We start from the raw sequence: 15,024 nt of genomic DNA on the forward strand, positions 1-15,024 counted from the left end.
TTATTTTTCTAGTCCTATCACCTGTCATGGGTCCCTGGCACTCGTTTGGCTATGCGGAATGTATACAAAAAAAAGCATAGCTTGCAAAAACAGAGTGCGAAATACTCAGCGTTGCTTAATAGATTTGTTAAGGCAGAAGTTTAATGGATTAGCAGCATGGCGCACTCACTAACTGTCGGTTATCCTAGAACACACACACACATGTTATCGAGACACACACACGAACAGTTACCGACTGTACCTCAACAACGGAAATGACTATGATCCTTAATTTGAGCTGCAAAATTAATGATTTAAATCAAGAACTATTATACATTTGATTTGTGAAAATTGTACGCGGGTTGATGTTAAATTGTAATACGAAAAAGAGTCGTCTCGGTCGGGAGTGTGTGCTCCAACAGAAAAAACGGAAATACTATTAAAACAAAACAAAAAACCGAATACAAAACAGAAAATGTAAAAGTTATTAGTTGTAACTACCAATATATTTATTTATATATGCAAAAATAAAGAGAAACATCGTTAAACACAGAATCAATTGACAGTTTTCTTTTATTTTCAGTTTTTTGTACACCTTATATTATAATTTATATTAATTTATTTAATACATCTATTTTTAGGACACATTATTGAAGATCTGTTCATTACCTTCAAAATTCAAATATATGGGTAAGTACATTGAATTATAATTTTAATTTATTTATTAATTTGCATATGGAACACTGAGGGTTTGAATTTACAGAGATCTATCCTTTAATAATATTTTCCTATAAGAACTATAACTGTCACGATATGTGGCTGTGGCTTCGAAAGTACTACGAATTATTCTTAATTGCATCTAAAGTCTAGAACTGAACGATCCCTACTATCCAAAATTATATTGATCCCATCAGCTCTTAAATTTCACACTTGCTTAACAATACTTAATTTTTCCATGCATTAAATCGAAAAAGAATGTCGTATAACCCTATTATCATCGGTTTCGAAACGAAATAAAATATCCAACTCTGGAATGTTCCACAGTCTTTCGGTAACACGCAACCACTCTGTTCGGATCCCAGAAGAGCTCGCATATTTCCACCACAATATGAATAGTTTATATTCTCTGATTTTGTTATTAATCAATTTAGTGGCTATTCGATGTGATCAACAAGTAGGTGAAATATTATGAAATATTATATTTTCTGATGGATAAATTGTGCTAAACTTGTACATAATCCAAGTGTAAATGAATTAAGGCCAAAACCAATTGGTAACCGGATAATTTTGAATGTTTCGCATCAAAGTATGACATCAGAAGTTTGGCAAATCCGAAATTGAAACCAGAAAATATTTTATCATTTTAATAGACACGACTTTTTTATTCCATATAAATTTCTCTTGGTATCGTCACAAGAGCCCTTACGCCTCCATCCGTTTGGCACGGGAGCTAAGAAAACACCGCAGGAGAATTGATCTGGAGAGTCATATGCACGATCGTGTGAAACCTAAGCACTATCGAACCATAATACGAGAGTATTCATTGGAAAATTCATATCAGAGCAGTGACGAATCCGTTAGAACTGACGAAAACTTAAACCTTCGTAGTGTGGCAAAAAATTCAACCAATTCCTCGGGCGATGGCTCCTTGGCGATAGAACCAGCTGCCAGAACGCGTTCATACAAAGGCAATAGACCAAGATATCAAAAGCGAGAATCATTCTCAGGCAATGTGGCAGCAATTCAGCAATTGGCAAGGTCCTTAAATATCTTAAATACCGACTTTTATTCCTTTAGAAAAGAACAAAATGAAAGGTAAAGCCATCATATAACTAAAATTCTTGTAATACTTTCAATAGATACTTATGTTATCTTCAACAGAATGCATAATTTAACCAAACTCTTGGATAGAATCACTATGAAATCCAGAAAGGCGGAAAAAGAAAGAAAAAGAGATTCGAGAAGGAACAGCAGCAAAAATAAAAAATATAAAAGGTCAATATATATCCAATAAACTCCATTTAACAGTTTTCTATAAAGAATTATAGCAGCTCTAGGAAACCCATTTTGACCCTCCGTTTCCGGAAGGAAACCACCACACGCTGTACACCTTTAGTTTATCAATCCCTTTATCCAACGAGATAATCATAAGTCAAGACACAATTTCTAGTCCAGTCACAGTGAAATCGATTCTTTTTATAACAAAATATTTAACATTGAAATATTTTGCAGCCGGACTGAGGACGTAACGGACACCAAGGACCAAAATAATATAACCAATAAGAGTAGCAATAATACCGACCAGATTCTTAGCAATACCCACAACGAGACCTTCAACAATACCCAAAATAAGGAGGAGTTGGATCAGGAGCCCATCAAGAGCAAAACCCACACACAAACCGATACAAACCCCATCCACACTATTCAGAATAATACCGACAATAAAGTCCTTAATAATACCAACAAAGAGGAATTGGAGCAGAAACCCAACAAAGGCAGAACACTCACAGAAATCGACACAAACACGAAACCCATCCATAAAAATATAACACAGAGCAAGGACACCAGCAACGATCTTGGTAACGCGTTGAAGATTCATCAAACAGTCCCCAAACAAGCGCCAAAAGCATCTGGAAAAAACGATCTTCACGACGTTCCGCCGAGACTACGACATCTACCTTATCATAAAGTTACCATCTACCGAGCACAAAAAAAGAAAAACAAGGAATATCCATTGTGATATCTTGATATGTATATATGTATATATATTTATATTTCCCTAATGGTATGTCTCATGCGTGGTCTAATTAACGCACAAATTGTTGTTGATCGGGTTTTAATATATCAAAAACAAATATGTAAATATATATAAAATATAATTATATTGGCTTAGCTCTTCATTGGAAAATAGTCTATTTTTATTAAGATAGTTTTTTCAACAGCGGTATAAAAGAGTTAATCCAGCAGTCTTTGCCCTATTTGCCCTTAATATATCGTATATTTCAAGGATTGTATCAAAAGTAGAGGTCCTTGTGGAGGAAAGCGATGGACCTTGACTGTAGGATTGGTCGCACAGGGTGAGCACAGGCCGGGAGTGATATACAACGATTAACAGTCAATATCCTTATTGTCCTTGATGCAAATCTGAATCCAGACAATCCGGGACATTCTATGGGTCAAAAGGATGCGTGACACGTCCAGATCGGACAACAAATGGGAGGGCTATAGCGACTGAAATCAAAATCGGTTTACAAATTTAAAAAGGCGTTATGCATTTAGTTCCAGCTGTGGCTGTCGATAAAGAAACTGCAAAAAATCACCGGTTGAGCCGCCACTGTACAACCAACAAAGAAAAACTAGCGATCTTTTGCTGATTTCTGTTCGCCTAATACCGAGTGTTTTCGCTCATGACGTCTGATTTAATTCGAATTTTTTCTCTGGCTATATATCGGCTATGTGGAGGCCGGTCTGGGCAGCGTGGCTTGCGTGAGTCTGGATTCTTACGATCCTAGGAATATGTCCTGAGCCGATCTGGCCCTACTTAGCCAAGATATAGACTCGCCAAGTTTTGCCTGTGCAAATTATTTAATTACTGCTTTTTTTGGGACGATACATCTCGACTATACAGCTATCGATCTAGGCTGAAATTAAGGATTCTGCATTTGTACCTGTATTTTGTATTCGATTTTTAGTTAAGTCGTTATATGGAGCTACGCTATTTCGCGTCGTCCTTCTAATAGGGAGACTGCTCCCGACTGTTCCCTGTGGCATCAAGGATAAAAAGTATTTTTCATTTTTAACGCTAAAATTCGCTATAGCTCCGGCAAGATTGATAGTTTACTATATAACGAAGCCGATTAGTGATTAGTGAAATTTTTGTGTTTGTAAATGCTTTATTCGTAGAGACTACACGATAGCTTCAAGCTTTCTGTAGGTTTCATCGGACTTGTGATGGAAGGTTTAGACCCTGTCGTTTGCAATTCCTATTGCTCAGCAACAGCCTCCACAGGGTCCCGTTGCACCGCACGGTCCGCAGACATTGGGTCCATAGCAGGGTCCACAGCACGGCTCACAGCACGGCTCACAGCAGGGTCCACAGCAGGGTCCACAGCAAGGACCGCAGCAAGGACCGCAGCACGGACCGCAGCAAGGACTGCAGCAAGGACTGCAGCACGGACCGCAGCAGGGACTGCAGCACGATCCACAAGGGCTACACATTTTTGATCCGTAAAATTTCTGGAAAATATATAAACAAAAAATGTTGAACTCTATTGATGTTATCAGAAAAGTTAAAGTAGTTACCAGAAAACAAACAGAAGCCGGAAACTAAACAAAATTAGTTTGATGTGTGCTTATCTGAGTGTGATGAACAACTGAAAAAATAATGCAATAGAACATATTACAAGATTTTGACAGCTATACATTCAGATCCTCGGGTAATGTGATTGGCATACCATGCCATATACATAATCAAAATAATTCCATCTAGTTATCTGTGAAAGTACAATATAAATGTAGAAATATACTATGGGATAAAGTGCTTAAAATTAATTAAACTATGCGGCCTATGAGGCCTGTGGATCGCATCCTCATGCAATAAAAAATCTTTTTTTAAAATTCATAAACTGCTCTTTGGTGAGTTTTATAATTTTTACTCGGCCTTTGCAGCATCCATATCCACAAAATTAATGATTTGAAAAGAGAATTGAACGATCTTTCACAGGATTTTTTATTCGTGTCGATATAGTGGCTATACCTAAAGATATAAAAAATTAAACTTAAACTTTTATACCATTTTTAATGTTATCATTTTTTTTTTTTTTGTTATAGACTTTCTTAAGAAATTAATTTTTTAGTGGCACTAATTCATTTTTGACGGAGTCCTAATCAAGGATCGATTATATTTTCCCCAGTCATACCATATGTAATTTTCTCCATTATTTGCCGTGCTGTCCCTGAAGTCCTTACCCATACAATCAAAGTCGAGTCATTTGGTAAAAGCGGCAAAACGCTGCCATTTATGGTTCGATCTGGACGTGCCACGCCTCGATGCCTCTGCATCCCATCCCTGATTGAACATCGCACAATTGCTTTTGTTTTAATTTTAATATATATCGCTTTTATTTCCTTGTAATGACTAACATTTTAAAAAATTACAATTCAATATTTTAGATAAATTAATTTGTAAGCTTTATATTTGTTTTTACTTTCGGCTTTTGTTTTTTTTTTCTTTTCTTTTAAATTTATTTTCATCTTCGTCACATCTCACACACTATAATTTGTTAATTTTTTATTTTTTAATAATAAGGTTTAATTATTTGTAATTTTTTTTTCATGTTCATTTTCTCAATTTTTTATTTAGTGTTTTTGTTTGGTGTTTTGTTCTTGTTCGAGTGTTTTTATTTGCTGCAAATTATTTGAAGTATTTTCTATTTTTTCTTCTCTGAATGTATGTAAGTCATTAATGTAAAAATTTGTAGTTTTATTATACAAATATATATACTATATATGTATATTCCTTGATGCTCTCAGTGGCAACGGGGTAGGGGAGGGGCTTAGCATATGTACTATATATATAAAAGAGGGGATTGGCATATATAATATATATGTAATTGTATAATGCAAGTAGAAAATCAAGTATTTAGACATATAATTCCGTTCGTTGATAGCAGCTAAAGAAGAGAGTGTAAGCATACAAAAACCATATCGAAAGTATCCAAAATTTCACAACTAAATACCGCATTAAGTACATTTTTCGTGGTGTCTAAATTCTGTCTATGTCTGCCGCTCCGTTTAATTGGTTTATATATATATATATATATATATATATATCTGTATATATAGTATCTATATTTTTGTTCACTCTACACTTGTTTGTTGTATGTGTTTAATTTGGGTCTAAAGGATGGATACCTCTACTGTTCCACATTCTGGGTGTTCTCTTTTGCTCGTATTTCTGTTTATTCCAGATTAGTAGCTTTTTTTGTTTTTCTTTTGTTTCCAGAATAATATGTAAATGTAAACTACGTTTCGTGGGAGGGTGGCCCATTTCTACAACCATTTTATGGGGTATTCGGGGCCCTAAACATCATCTATATAATTACAATGTCTGTGAATATGGTATTGTGAATCGAAATTTCTTTTAGCATTGGTTTTTGTGGGGGTTTCGGAAATCATAAAATAACAATAAATTACATTAAATAATACATACAAAAAATTACAATTGGATGCCAATACATTATTAAATTTGAGATTTTTTATATTAATTACTGGGGGGCTGGGGATGGGCTGTGATTCAATTTGTTCGTCTATAGGATTTGTGTGGTGTTTCTGGGTGATTCTCTCTTTTTGTTTTAATTCCTTTCAATCCGCATTTTCTTTACTTTTACTTTCGTTTTCTTCTTCTCCTTTTTTTTGTTTTTTTTTTTTTGAAAAAATGAACACTTTTTATCTGGTGGGAATATACATATGGTGTTTGGAAATCTATTGCACAGAACATGAATTCTTATGGCCATTTTTGTGCTTTAAACGCGCCTTGGGCTTGTATTTCTCCAAATACGAGAGCTGCTTGGCATTGATGGCGCCACGTCGTTTACTGGAAGATAGAATTTCAACATTAGATGGGTTTATTCTTTATAGAGTAAGGCTATGGTACTCACTCTCTAATCATTTCCACAGCTGCCTCATATTTCAAGCCTAATTCGATCAGTGCCAGGGCCACCAAAACAGGAGCTCGTCCCAGACCAGCCACACAATGAACGGCCACACAGGCCTCTGGAGTTTGTCGATATCTAAAGAACGAAACAAAAGTAAAAATCATTATAGAGACATTTATACAGAGAGTTCTAACAAATTCCTATACACATACGTTACATAGATTAGGATATTTAAAAAACTGATTATTCGCTTAGCTAAAACTTGGTTTTGATTTTGAGTCTCTATGTCTAAGGACTACGGCTTACCGACAAGTTTCATTATCAACAAATGCAGTATTATTATAAATTGCCGATGATGCTGCCTCATTATCATTGCCGGTATTATCATTGAGATTGAGATTGTCATAGGCTGTTGTTAGGGGAATGGTATCGGTATCTGTGATATTCCGACCTGATGCCGCCGCGACGGAGGACGAGAGGCTGGCTCTGGTTGCCGAATGCCTGATTGTTGAAGTAGTGGCCGTAGCGGTTGCTGTTGTTTCTGGTGGAACTGTTTTTGGTATGTGTCTGAGCGAGAAACGCTTATGTTTGTAGTAGGATAGTGTGGCGCTTGTGGTGTTGGACTGTCTAAAACTATTTTTGGGGCACAGGCGGCAGCGTTAATTGTATCAATCAAATATAGCACACACAAGGAAGGAAGGTAGTAACGTAAGTTCACATTTGGTAATAGATTCGATAGATTAAAGAGGTTCAAAATAGATCAAGTGAAAAATGGAGAGATACAACCGAAAAAAAAGTATCAAGAAAACATGATAGGAATGTGCAGATAGTTTTGTTGGGATAAAATTACAAGTGGTTTCAAACACAAAATCTGTACAGGCAAATCATAAAAAGAGTTCTAATAGAAATCATAAATCGGTGGAGAGCTAAGCCGGACAGCATGGGGTGGGGGCGCTACAAGCGGGTTTTTATCGTACATATATATTTCTGTGATTATTTTGCATCTTTTATTCGATTTTATGACAGCTTTTTTGTTTTTTTTTTTTTATATTTTGTTTGGCTAGCGCAGCATAAAGATTTTTCATTTTGATTTTTATTAAAAATGGAATTTAGTCTTCTTTTGATTTTCAAAGCAACAAATAATACTGAATAAATTGATAAAGATCGCTTGAGGTATTTTCTATCGCGTACACTTCGAACGAATGATCTATAATATAAATAATACACTATAATTATGACTTTAAGCTATGATTAGTAATGGAGCTACACGGAACTAGATCTGTGATTCGGGATTACGATTTAATGGTTTCTTTATAATGATCCATAATGAACAAAATATCTATAAAATACGGTGCTGTGTACAGTCTGCTTTAGAAACCTAGTCAATATTGATCTATAATTAGACCTGAATTTACTCGCATATCTCCGAATATTCTCGTTAACATGTCGATCCATGCCTTCAAGACGGTCTCATACAAATTCGCATCCCGTAGTGCAATAGTCGCAGGAGGTCCTCTTACTATGACCCAAAGAAAATTATGAGCACCTGCCTGCCTTGGCCCGACAGCTCCCAGGCTATCGAAAAGCTACCAATTTTGCCTCTAATATACATCAAATATGAGAATTCCATGTCTGATCTATTGATCTGCCTATAGTAAATGGTTTTTGTACACAGTATTTACACAGAAATTGATCTATAATCTATGCAAAACCTATAAATGATCTTAATTTTATGGCAATTGATAGACAATCTATAATGCATCTATGTATACTATATTGATTTCGTATACATTACACGCCAAGAAATTGATCAAGAATGATCTAGATCTATGGTAAATTTTCTTCAAGACAGAATGACTTAGAATGTATTTCTAATTGAGTTCTATAAAAATATGAACTGAAATTGAATGATTTTACTACATTTATACACTCTAAAATATAAAAGAACTATACATTATACAATCACTTCGTTGGATCTGGAGAGAAGGTTCTTTAGGGCTTTACATTAGATGAATATGGTGTGGTCTACGATGTAAATATTCTATTCCAAATTTATACAATATAGAATCATAGTTCCATAACTCCATTACATAAATGTAAACAATATTTAAAATGTCTTATGCTTAATGATGAAAAATCAAAAATATATATAAACTAGGTGACTAATAAGAGATCCATATTTGGTATAGCGTTTACTTACTTATCTTTCAAGACCTCAAACCACTCGTCAACGACTGTTTGTGGCGGGAAGGTGCCATCCTCAAAGGCCAGATCCTTGACATTGATGCCCTGTGCCTCCAGCTCCACTGTGTTATAGCTTGGCTCACAAACACGCACCACAGTGTTGACATTGTTCTTCTTAAGTTCCTATATACAAAACAAATAAGAGATTAGTAGGGGATGTCATACGAATAGGTTTTGGGGTAAAGATCGGGGCAGAAAGGCATTCAAAAATGGTATAGAACACCATTCATTCAACACCATTCCATTGCACTCTTTTTTGATCACCTCCATGCCCACCTCTTGTTGTAAATGCACTCACCATAATGTAATGATTAATTGTTATGTCTGATGGTCGATCGGTGATTAGGAACTTCATGCCCTTGTACTCTATTAGAGCCGGGGCTGGGCGTAGATCTTTTTGACGCATAGTGATGCTCATATAAACAGTAAATTATAGGAAAAAAGAGCAGTCCTAACTGTGGTGTTTTTCCCACTTAGAAATGAAAAGTTTTTGGGTGATTTGTTTCTTTTACAATTTGAGTTCTTAGAGGGGAAGTTTTCTTGATTCCTAGTTTTAAAAATTCAGCGTATTTAGATGCTACAATTGATGTTTCGTTTAGTGTATAAAAAATAAATTTAAATATAATTAGCTCTCTTCTCTTCCTTTTTTGTATCGTTCTACACCAAAAAACACACAAAACTAGAGTAAAATTTTCCAAGTACAAATTATAGGTGATCTTTCTTTTTTAAAATTAATTTAAGTACAAATTGTAGATTTTTTTTTTCTTCTATCACAAAGAAAATGGTATGAAAATTTCCGTGAATTAAATCCCTGTTAGTTTTTCAGTTTATCTCTCGGATTTAACAACGTTTTTTTTTCAGTTTTCGATGTTACAATAATAAGATTTCCTTTTCAGCGATGATATGAAGACGATGCTGCGATGCTAAAAAATTTAAGGGGGTGTAGATTTTGCTGCTTCCGCTCTCTCTCTCTCTCTCTCCCTCTCCTTCTCTCGCTCTCATAGATTGACGACCGGAGTGAGAGACCAGACAGACGATGTGTTGGCCCGCTGTTGCTGCTGCTGCTGCCGCTATATATCCTATATCCAGCCGATCTGCTGATCCGCTGATATGATCCACACACACAAGTTATCGACGCGTCGACACTTCCGAAGAGACAGACCGGTGACCGGTGTTCACTCAGGCTATCACCGCCTTGCTTGAGGTTTGATTACCTACAAACGAAAGAATGAAAAAGAATTCTTTAGTAAGCATCGAATACAGCAAAGGCTGGTCCCCAGAAAAATCTGGTTTAAATCGCCCAAAGCTGCACCCTTACTGGTTGGAGCAATACTCTCGTATTATTCCCATTAATTGAAGACGAAAAAGCAATTTAGTTCAATTACACGCAATGGAATAATTGAGGAGCGACTCTATAGAGACTCTATACTCTTGCAAAATATCTCTGGAACACGCGCGCGCTCTGCCATTCTTCCTCCATTATCCATTCTGTTCAGTTCTTTCAGGCGGCAGGCGGCAGGCAGCGGCATTGGCAGTGGCAGCGGCAAGAGCAATAAATTGGCCATAAAGGTCAACCGCACTTAATTCCCTGTTAAAGCCAGTTGACCTTAGTCTTTCCAAAGAACCACCCACCCACGGCACACGCACTGCCCGGAGGCTACTCTGTTGATTTAGCCAATTAATTTTCCATCAGAAGTGGAAATTTCTGGATCATGTGCTCTATAGGAACCTTATACTTACTTTTTATTTGTGCTGTGCCTGGCAGTATTCTGCACTGTCTAGATGAAACTCCATAGATGTGGGAACAGGTCTAACCAACTGAAAAAGATGATTGAATACTTATATTAAAATTGTGTTTAAGAAGGTTCTGAAGATAGTTATGTATAGATTTTCAATGAAGGAATACTTAAGGTACTGCTTAGGTTTTAATGAAGGTCTGACCTTAAAACCAATCGGTTGGTTTTACAGCCTCAAAATGGGTTCGGCTACTAGCAAGAGAAATAATATAGAATTTCAAAGCTTAATCAGCTATGGGTGATCGATAGGGCTTTATTCTCAATTTAATTATAGACCATCTTTGCAATTCTAGTAAAATTCTCGCGACTCTAAGCTCAGAAAATGGCACTCAGGTAGTAGATATTTAATACCACCATAAATATTCTCCAAACCATAATATTTATCATAGCCCCTGAGAAAAAAACAGCTATCATATTCTGAAAGTTTTATAAATAGTCCGTTCCGTGCCAATTTCTTTGTACGTTCCCGGTTTTCAAAGTTTTTTTCAACAGAATAGGAATATAATATTCCCGGTGTATACTTTCTTCATATTTATGTGAATTTTAATAAGTAGGTCGTTGGCTGTCGTAAAGGAAAATCTTTTTGAGTAAATATATTCCCTAAAAGCGAACCGAGACAAAGCCAAAGTCAACGAAAATGTCGTCTCCGTTCCACAAAAGATTTACATTATTTAAATGTGTTTTTGTTCTTGAAAAACATATGTATAAAAATGGTCCACAAAAATAAAGACCGAACACTGTGCCTGTATGAGTGGATGGATATATATAAAACATTTGATAATTCTTCGAGCAAATATTGAACTTTTTTTATAGGTGGGATGTCTGGCTGCTAGCCGTTTTGTTTATTTTGGTATTAGACAAACAATTCCATTGAATTTTTTGGCCTCAGGCAACAATTGTTACCAGGGAAAATACTTGCGAATGGAAACCATTATAGATTACTTATCGAATCGGTTCTTAGACGCGTGGAACTAATTAACACATTTCTTTTAGCCAGCCAGCCAGCCAGCAACAGCACCTTTCGATTGTTGATACAACTGCAAACCCAAGAGGAAAAAAAAGCTACTTTCACTTGTGAGCATATGACTATATTCTTTAGAAGGAAGATACACCTCATGACACGATAAACAACAGACAGACACAGATTGGAAGACTTTTGTTGATGGTGCCATTTATTTTGGCATCCTCTCTTGCCTGCCTGCTTGCCAGCCTTGATTCCTTCTTACTTTCGTGACTTATGCAATGAGCGAACCGAGAGTATTTTTTGTGTTTTTGCGTCTTGGCGAAAATGAAAAAATCACACAGACTACGTACATACATATATTTGTATATGATTATATATAGGTACTGCCCGATTGTTGAAGGGGGGGGCTGGCTTATGACGACACTTCAGAAATTAGTAGCGGTTTTACCGTAGATCGCCAGAGATGCGGCGCGATAGTATCTCGATTAGATATCGACAGGTGTCAATTCTGAGTCGCTGATCGATTACCACACTGAGCAGATTACAGTTAAAGCTGCGCGATATGCACTGTTTCATTGCTATCGACTGAGTGAAGGGCGCCAATCGCCGACGCGGCCTGTACTTCCAGAATCTCTCTCTCTCTCGGCTAGTGGAGACTTACTCTAAGCACTTCTTAAACGAGACACTGCGGCTGTTTGATATTACCTTTAATCGCCCGTAATGCGGCGTGAGAGGATCTCGATTAGATATCGACAGGTGTCAATTCTAAGACGTTGATCGATTTCAACACTGAGGAGCAGACTTCTGAAGCTCCACGATGAGCACTGTTTCATGTTTTTCTGTCGAATGCTGCGAGAGGGAGCTTCCACACGTCGACAGGCCGCCCAAAAGCGGGTCCGTGTCCGGGTTCGGTCTCCCACACACAGACACGAACACGACCAAGTGGAGACTTACTTTCAGCCAGAGAGCACAAAACATACACCAGGAGAGAGCAGTGGAGAGCGAGTGAAACGTTACGGCTGTCAGTTGTTCAATGACGCACATTTCTACACTCAATTGACGCGAAGAGAGCAAGCTCTCGCTCTCTCCAAGCACCTACTTCGTCCCCCCTGCCGTTCGCTCTCACTCTAGAGGCGCCTACCGCTCTGCTGCCGCTCTACCGCTCCCTCCCCTTGCCCAGGGCTCCATCCGAATATACAGATTTTACAGTCTGGTGAATATTTAAAGCGCTTTAAAGGCGGCTGTCGAATAAATACATATCTACTGCGGAAAGCACACATACAAAATGGTCTTATGACATATAGCCCACCCTTGAAACCCCTCATTCCCCCTTCCCCTGTAAACACTTTCATTTATTGCCAATTTAATTGTTTCATTATCGCTTTCGACGGCTGTAAATGGATAAATACACTCGTATAAAACAGGAAAAAGTAATGTGGAAAATGTGGAACGGACTGGCAGGCGCGTGGGAATTATGTTAAAAGTTTTTTGGGGCGTGCACCAGGGAAATGGCCTTGAAAATGTCAAGTTTTTTGAATAACCCTTTTTATTATGATGTATGGGAGTTGGGGACTGGATATATAATTAATACAACCTACTAGTGCCTAATCTACAGCCTAGTTCCCAATGCCGAAGGTCAAGGTTGGGAAACTGATGGCCTTTTAAAGGCGAATTTTTATGCCGAAACACAGGACAGACCCTGATTATCCCACCTGTACTCCCATCACCATTTAATAGCACACACCGCAGGGGCTTTTAAGCGCTTCTCAGTGAAAGAGTGTCCTGCTGTGCCATCGAGTGTGGTCTCTGCGCCAGATTAAAGCTTCCTGCCTTCGCAAGGACGTTGTACAAAATATTATAATAAAAAACCTATCATAAAAGAAAGTTATATTTTATCAATATAACTTTGGGCCTGAAGGTCAGGGCGTTTATTTAAGGGCCGTAAACAAAGTCATAATGAGGTTTAATCAAGGCTAAGGCTGTGGCTTACACGTGTAAACGTGTAACCTAATATGGAAATGGTCTTAAGGTTCGTAGTACTGAAACCTGTTAGACCCTCCATAGAGATGACGTCAGCGGAACCACATATTACGTTTCTATTACTATAGAAATTTGCTACACTTGAGTGCACATTCCCTCACTCAGACATAAACAGAAAGCTTCCCAGTATATACTACATATATATAATCATTGAAAAGTTGCGAAACTATCCATTTACTGAAACTTTAAATAGAGGTTTACCGATGACCATATAATCATCCTATCTAATCATCAGTCATTATCTATTAGGTATCTATCTATTACAAAATTTGCAAATGAATTTAATATAAAAAGCTGTCAACAGTGCAAATTAATTCGAGAGTTTATAGTTGTATTTAAGAATTCGTCCTCATTTCGCGATATGGTGAGGCGCAACCAACTTAACTGCGTACAAAAATCCGGTGGCAAAAGCAAAATCAGCTGTTCAGTTGTTTAAAACCAGAACAGTCAGAAAAACTTAAATGTTAGGCTAAAATTAAAACGTTTGAAGTACTTCCGAACAAATGGAGCTTCTTGAAGGGAAAACCTCTTAAGAAAGTAAATGTTATCCCCATCTGGCTGCGCATTTCGTGAAATCAATCGTATCATCATTCAAAGGCAACATCATAAGGGTTACTGTACAACATTGGAATTTCTTATTGCAAATTCCATTACAGAATTCAAGAAACTATTTGGACAAGACCCCTTTTTTCCCATATACTCGACATTTATTAAAAGTTTTGCATACAGTTTTTTTTTTTTCGTTGGCTAACAGCTGTCTCTGTGGCTAGGGATAAAAGTTTATTGGACTCTCCGGACAGGCAACAGTCAATGGCATTTCGAAAGACAAAGAACTTCCCGAACAGGAACCCAAAAAACGTCTTCACAAAAAAAAATGTGAAGAGGGATACATACCATAAAAAAAGGGAATTGAATTTCGGGGTCTGTATCTCTCCGTCTCGCGTCTCCCGTCTGCTATCTGGGGTTCAAAGTACTGCAAAATTCTGTCTACCTTTTTTTTTGTATACGTGCAACAGCTTTCGCTTTCAATTTTTCCCAGACTCAACACAATACCTCCTGCCTGGAATTGCAGCCGGACACATATATTTCATGTTTATTGGCGTGGTTTTTCATAAACAAATCGGAAAGTATGTAAGTGCGCGCAAGTAATTCGATGTCCCAAAACCAGAAGCTGAACCAAAGTCTAGACACTAGAGAAGAGGTGTCGATTAGCGCGGGAGATACAGACGCACCCGGACAGCCGCCCAGACAGACCCCAGACATTATATAAACAGTGAGTGAGATTTATGGAAATGCCTGTGTGTGCAATTCAATTCGATGGGAACAGATGGTCTCTAAGAGTCAA

General features: G+C 37.3%; 4 protein-coding genes and 1 long non-coding RNA gene across 7 annotated transcripts; 1 reads left to right on the forward strand and 4 right to left on the reverse strand.

The window, feature by feature from the left end:
* Positions 1-1,005: 1,005 nt before the first annotated feature.
* Positions 1,006-2,879, forward strand: LOC26532966 (GATA zinc finger domain-containing protein 4). The gene is made up of 4 exons (XM_015179978.2): positions 1,006-1,153; positions 1,397-1,794; positions 1,861-1,974; positions 2,212-2,879. The coding sequence occupies exons 1-4, from the start codon at positions 1,013-1,015 to the stop codon at positions 2,717-2,719; spliced, it is 1,161 nt and encodes a 386-aa protein (XP_015035464.2). The 5' UTR covers positions 1,006-1,012; the 3' UTR covers positions 2,720-2,879.
* Positions 2,880-3,836: 957 nt separating this feature from the next.
* Positions 3,837-4,440, reverse strand: LOC117183940 (uncharacterized). Its single transcript, XR_004469078.1, has 2 exons — positions 4,282-4,440; positions 3,837-4,215 (listed from the first exon to the last, which is right to left on the reverse strand). It is a non-coding gene; the product is annotated as an uncharacterized lncRNA (long non-coding RNA).
* Positions 4,441-5,205: 765 nt separating this feature from the next.
* PRL-1 (PRL-1 phosphatase) lies at positions 5,206-9,329 on the reverse strand. The gene is made up of 4 exons (XM_033379574.1): positions 9,178-9,329; positions 8,836-9,002; positions 6,639-6,770; positions 5,206-6,574 (listed from the first exon to the last, which is right to left on the reverse strand). Exons 1-4 carry the CDS (start codon positions 9,295-9,297, stop codon positions 6,463-6,465), a joined length of 531 nt encoding a protein of 176 aa, XP_033235465.1. The 5' UTR covers positions 9,298-9,329; the 3' UTR covers positions 5,206-6,462.
* Positions 9,330-9,607: 278 nt separating this feature from the next.
* Positions 9,608-12,259, reverse strand: LOC117183938 (uncharacterized). 3 transcript variants are annotated; one of them, XM_033379575.1, is made up of 3 exons: positions 12,088-12,242; positions 10,620-10,697; positions 9,608-10,093 (listed from the first exon to the last, which is right to left on the reverse strand). In XM_033379575.1, exons 1-2 carry the CDS (start codon positions 12,213-12,215, stop codon positions 10,658-10,660), a joined length of 168 nt encoding a protein of 55 aa, XP_033235466.1. In that variant the 5' UTR covers positions 12,216-12,242; the 3' UTR covers positions 9,608-10,093; positions 10,620-10,657. The 3 variants fall into 3 exon arrangements, 1 of the variants encoding a protein (XP_033235466.1); XR_004469076.1 differs by lacking the exon at positions 9,608-10,093 and having other exon boundaries at positions 10,626-10,697; positions 11,994-12,259; XR_004469077.1 differs by lacking the exon at positions 9,608-10,093 and having other exon boundaries at positions 10,626-10,697; positions 11,990-12,259.
* LOC117183939 (uncharacterized) lies at positions 10,626-12,558 on the reverse strand. The gene is made up of 2 exons (XM_033379576.1): positions 12,345-12,558; positions 10,626-10,697 (listed from the first exon to the last, which is right to left on the reverse strand). Exon 1 carries the CDS (start codon positions 12,470-12,472, stop codon positions 12,347-12,349), a length of 126 nt encoding a protein of 41 aa, XP_033235467.1. The 5' UTR covers positions 12,473-12,558; the 3' UTR covers positions 10,626-10,697; positions 12,345-12,346.
* Positions 12,559-15,024: the final 2,466 nt, after the last annotated feature.

The sequence above is a fragment of the Drosophila pseudoobscura genome, chromosome 4 (assembly GCF_009870125.1).
Source record: "Drosophila pseudoobscura strain MV-25-SWS-2005 chromosome 4, UCI_Dpse_MV25, whole genome shotgun sequence".
NCBI classification, from domain to species: domain Eukaryota; kingdom Metazoa; phylum Arthropoda; class Insecta; order Diptera; family Drosophilidae; genus Drosophila; species Drosophila pseudoobscura.

Excerpts from the sequence above, each read along its gene's own strand:
- LOC117183939 (XM_033379576.1), bottom strand. The coding sequence starts at position 12,472 with ATGAAACAGTGCTCATCGTGGAGCTTCAGAAGTCTGCTCCTCAGTGTT.
- LOC26532966 (XM_015179978.2), top strand. The coding sequence starts at position 1,013 with ATGTTCCACAGTCTTTCGGTAACACGCAACCACTCTGTTCGGATCCCA. Across the intron at positions 1,795-1,860 it reads AGAAAAGAACAAAATGAAAG|AATGCATAATTTAACCAAAC; the intron begins GTAAAGCCATCA and ends TATCTTCAACAG. Across the intron at positions 1,975-2,211 it reads AAAAATAAAAAATATAAAAG|CCGGACTGAGGACGTAACGG; the intron begins GTCAATATATAT and ends AATATTTTGCAG.
- LOC117183938 (XM_033379575.1), bottom strand. The coding sequence starts at position 12,215 with ATGAAACAGTGCATATCGCGCAGCTTTAACTGTAATCTGCTCAGTGTG. Across the intron at positions 10,698-12,087 it reads CGCATCTCTGGCGATCTACG|TTGGTTAGACCTGTTCCCAC; the intron begins GTAAAACCGCTA and ends CATCTTTTTCAG.
- PRL-1 (XM_033379574.1), bottom strand. The coding sequence starts at position 9,297 with ATGAGCATCACTATGCGTCAAAAAGATCTACGCCCAGCCCCGGCTCTA. Across the intron at positions 6,771-8,835 it reads TTTGAGGTCTTGAAAGATAA|ATATCGACAAACTCCAGAGG; the intron begins GTAAGTAAACGC and ends TTCGTTCTTTAG. Across the intron at positions 6,575-6,638 it reads GCTGTGGAAATGATTAGAGA|TAAACGACGTGGCGCCATCA; the intron begins GTGAGTACCATA and ends TCTATCTTCCAG.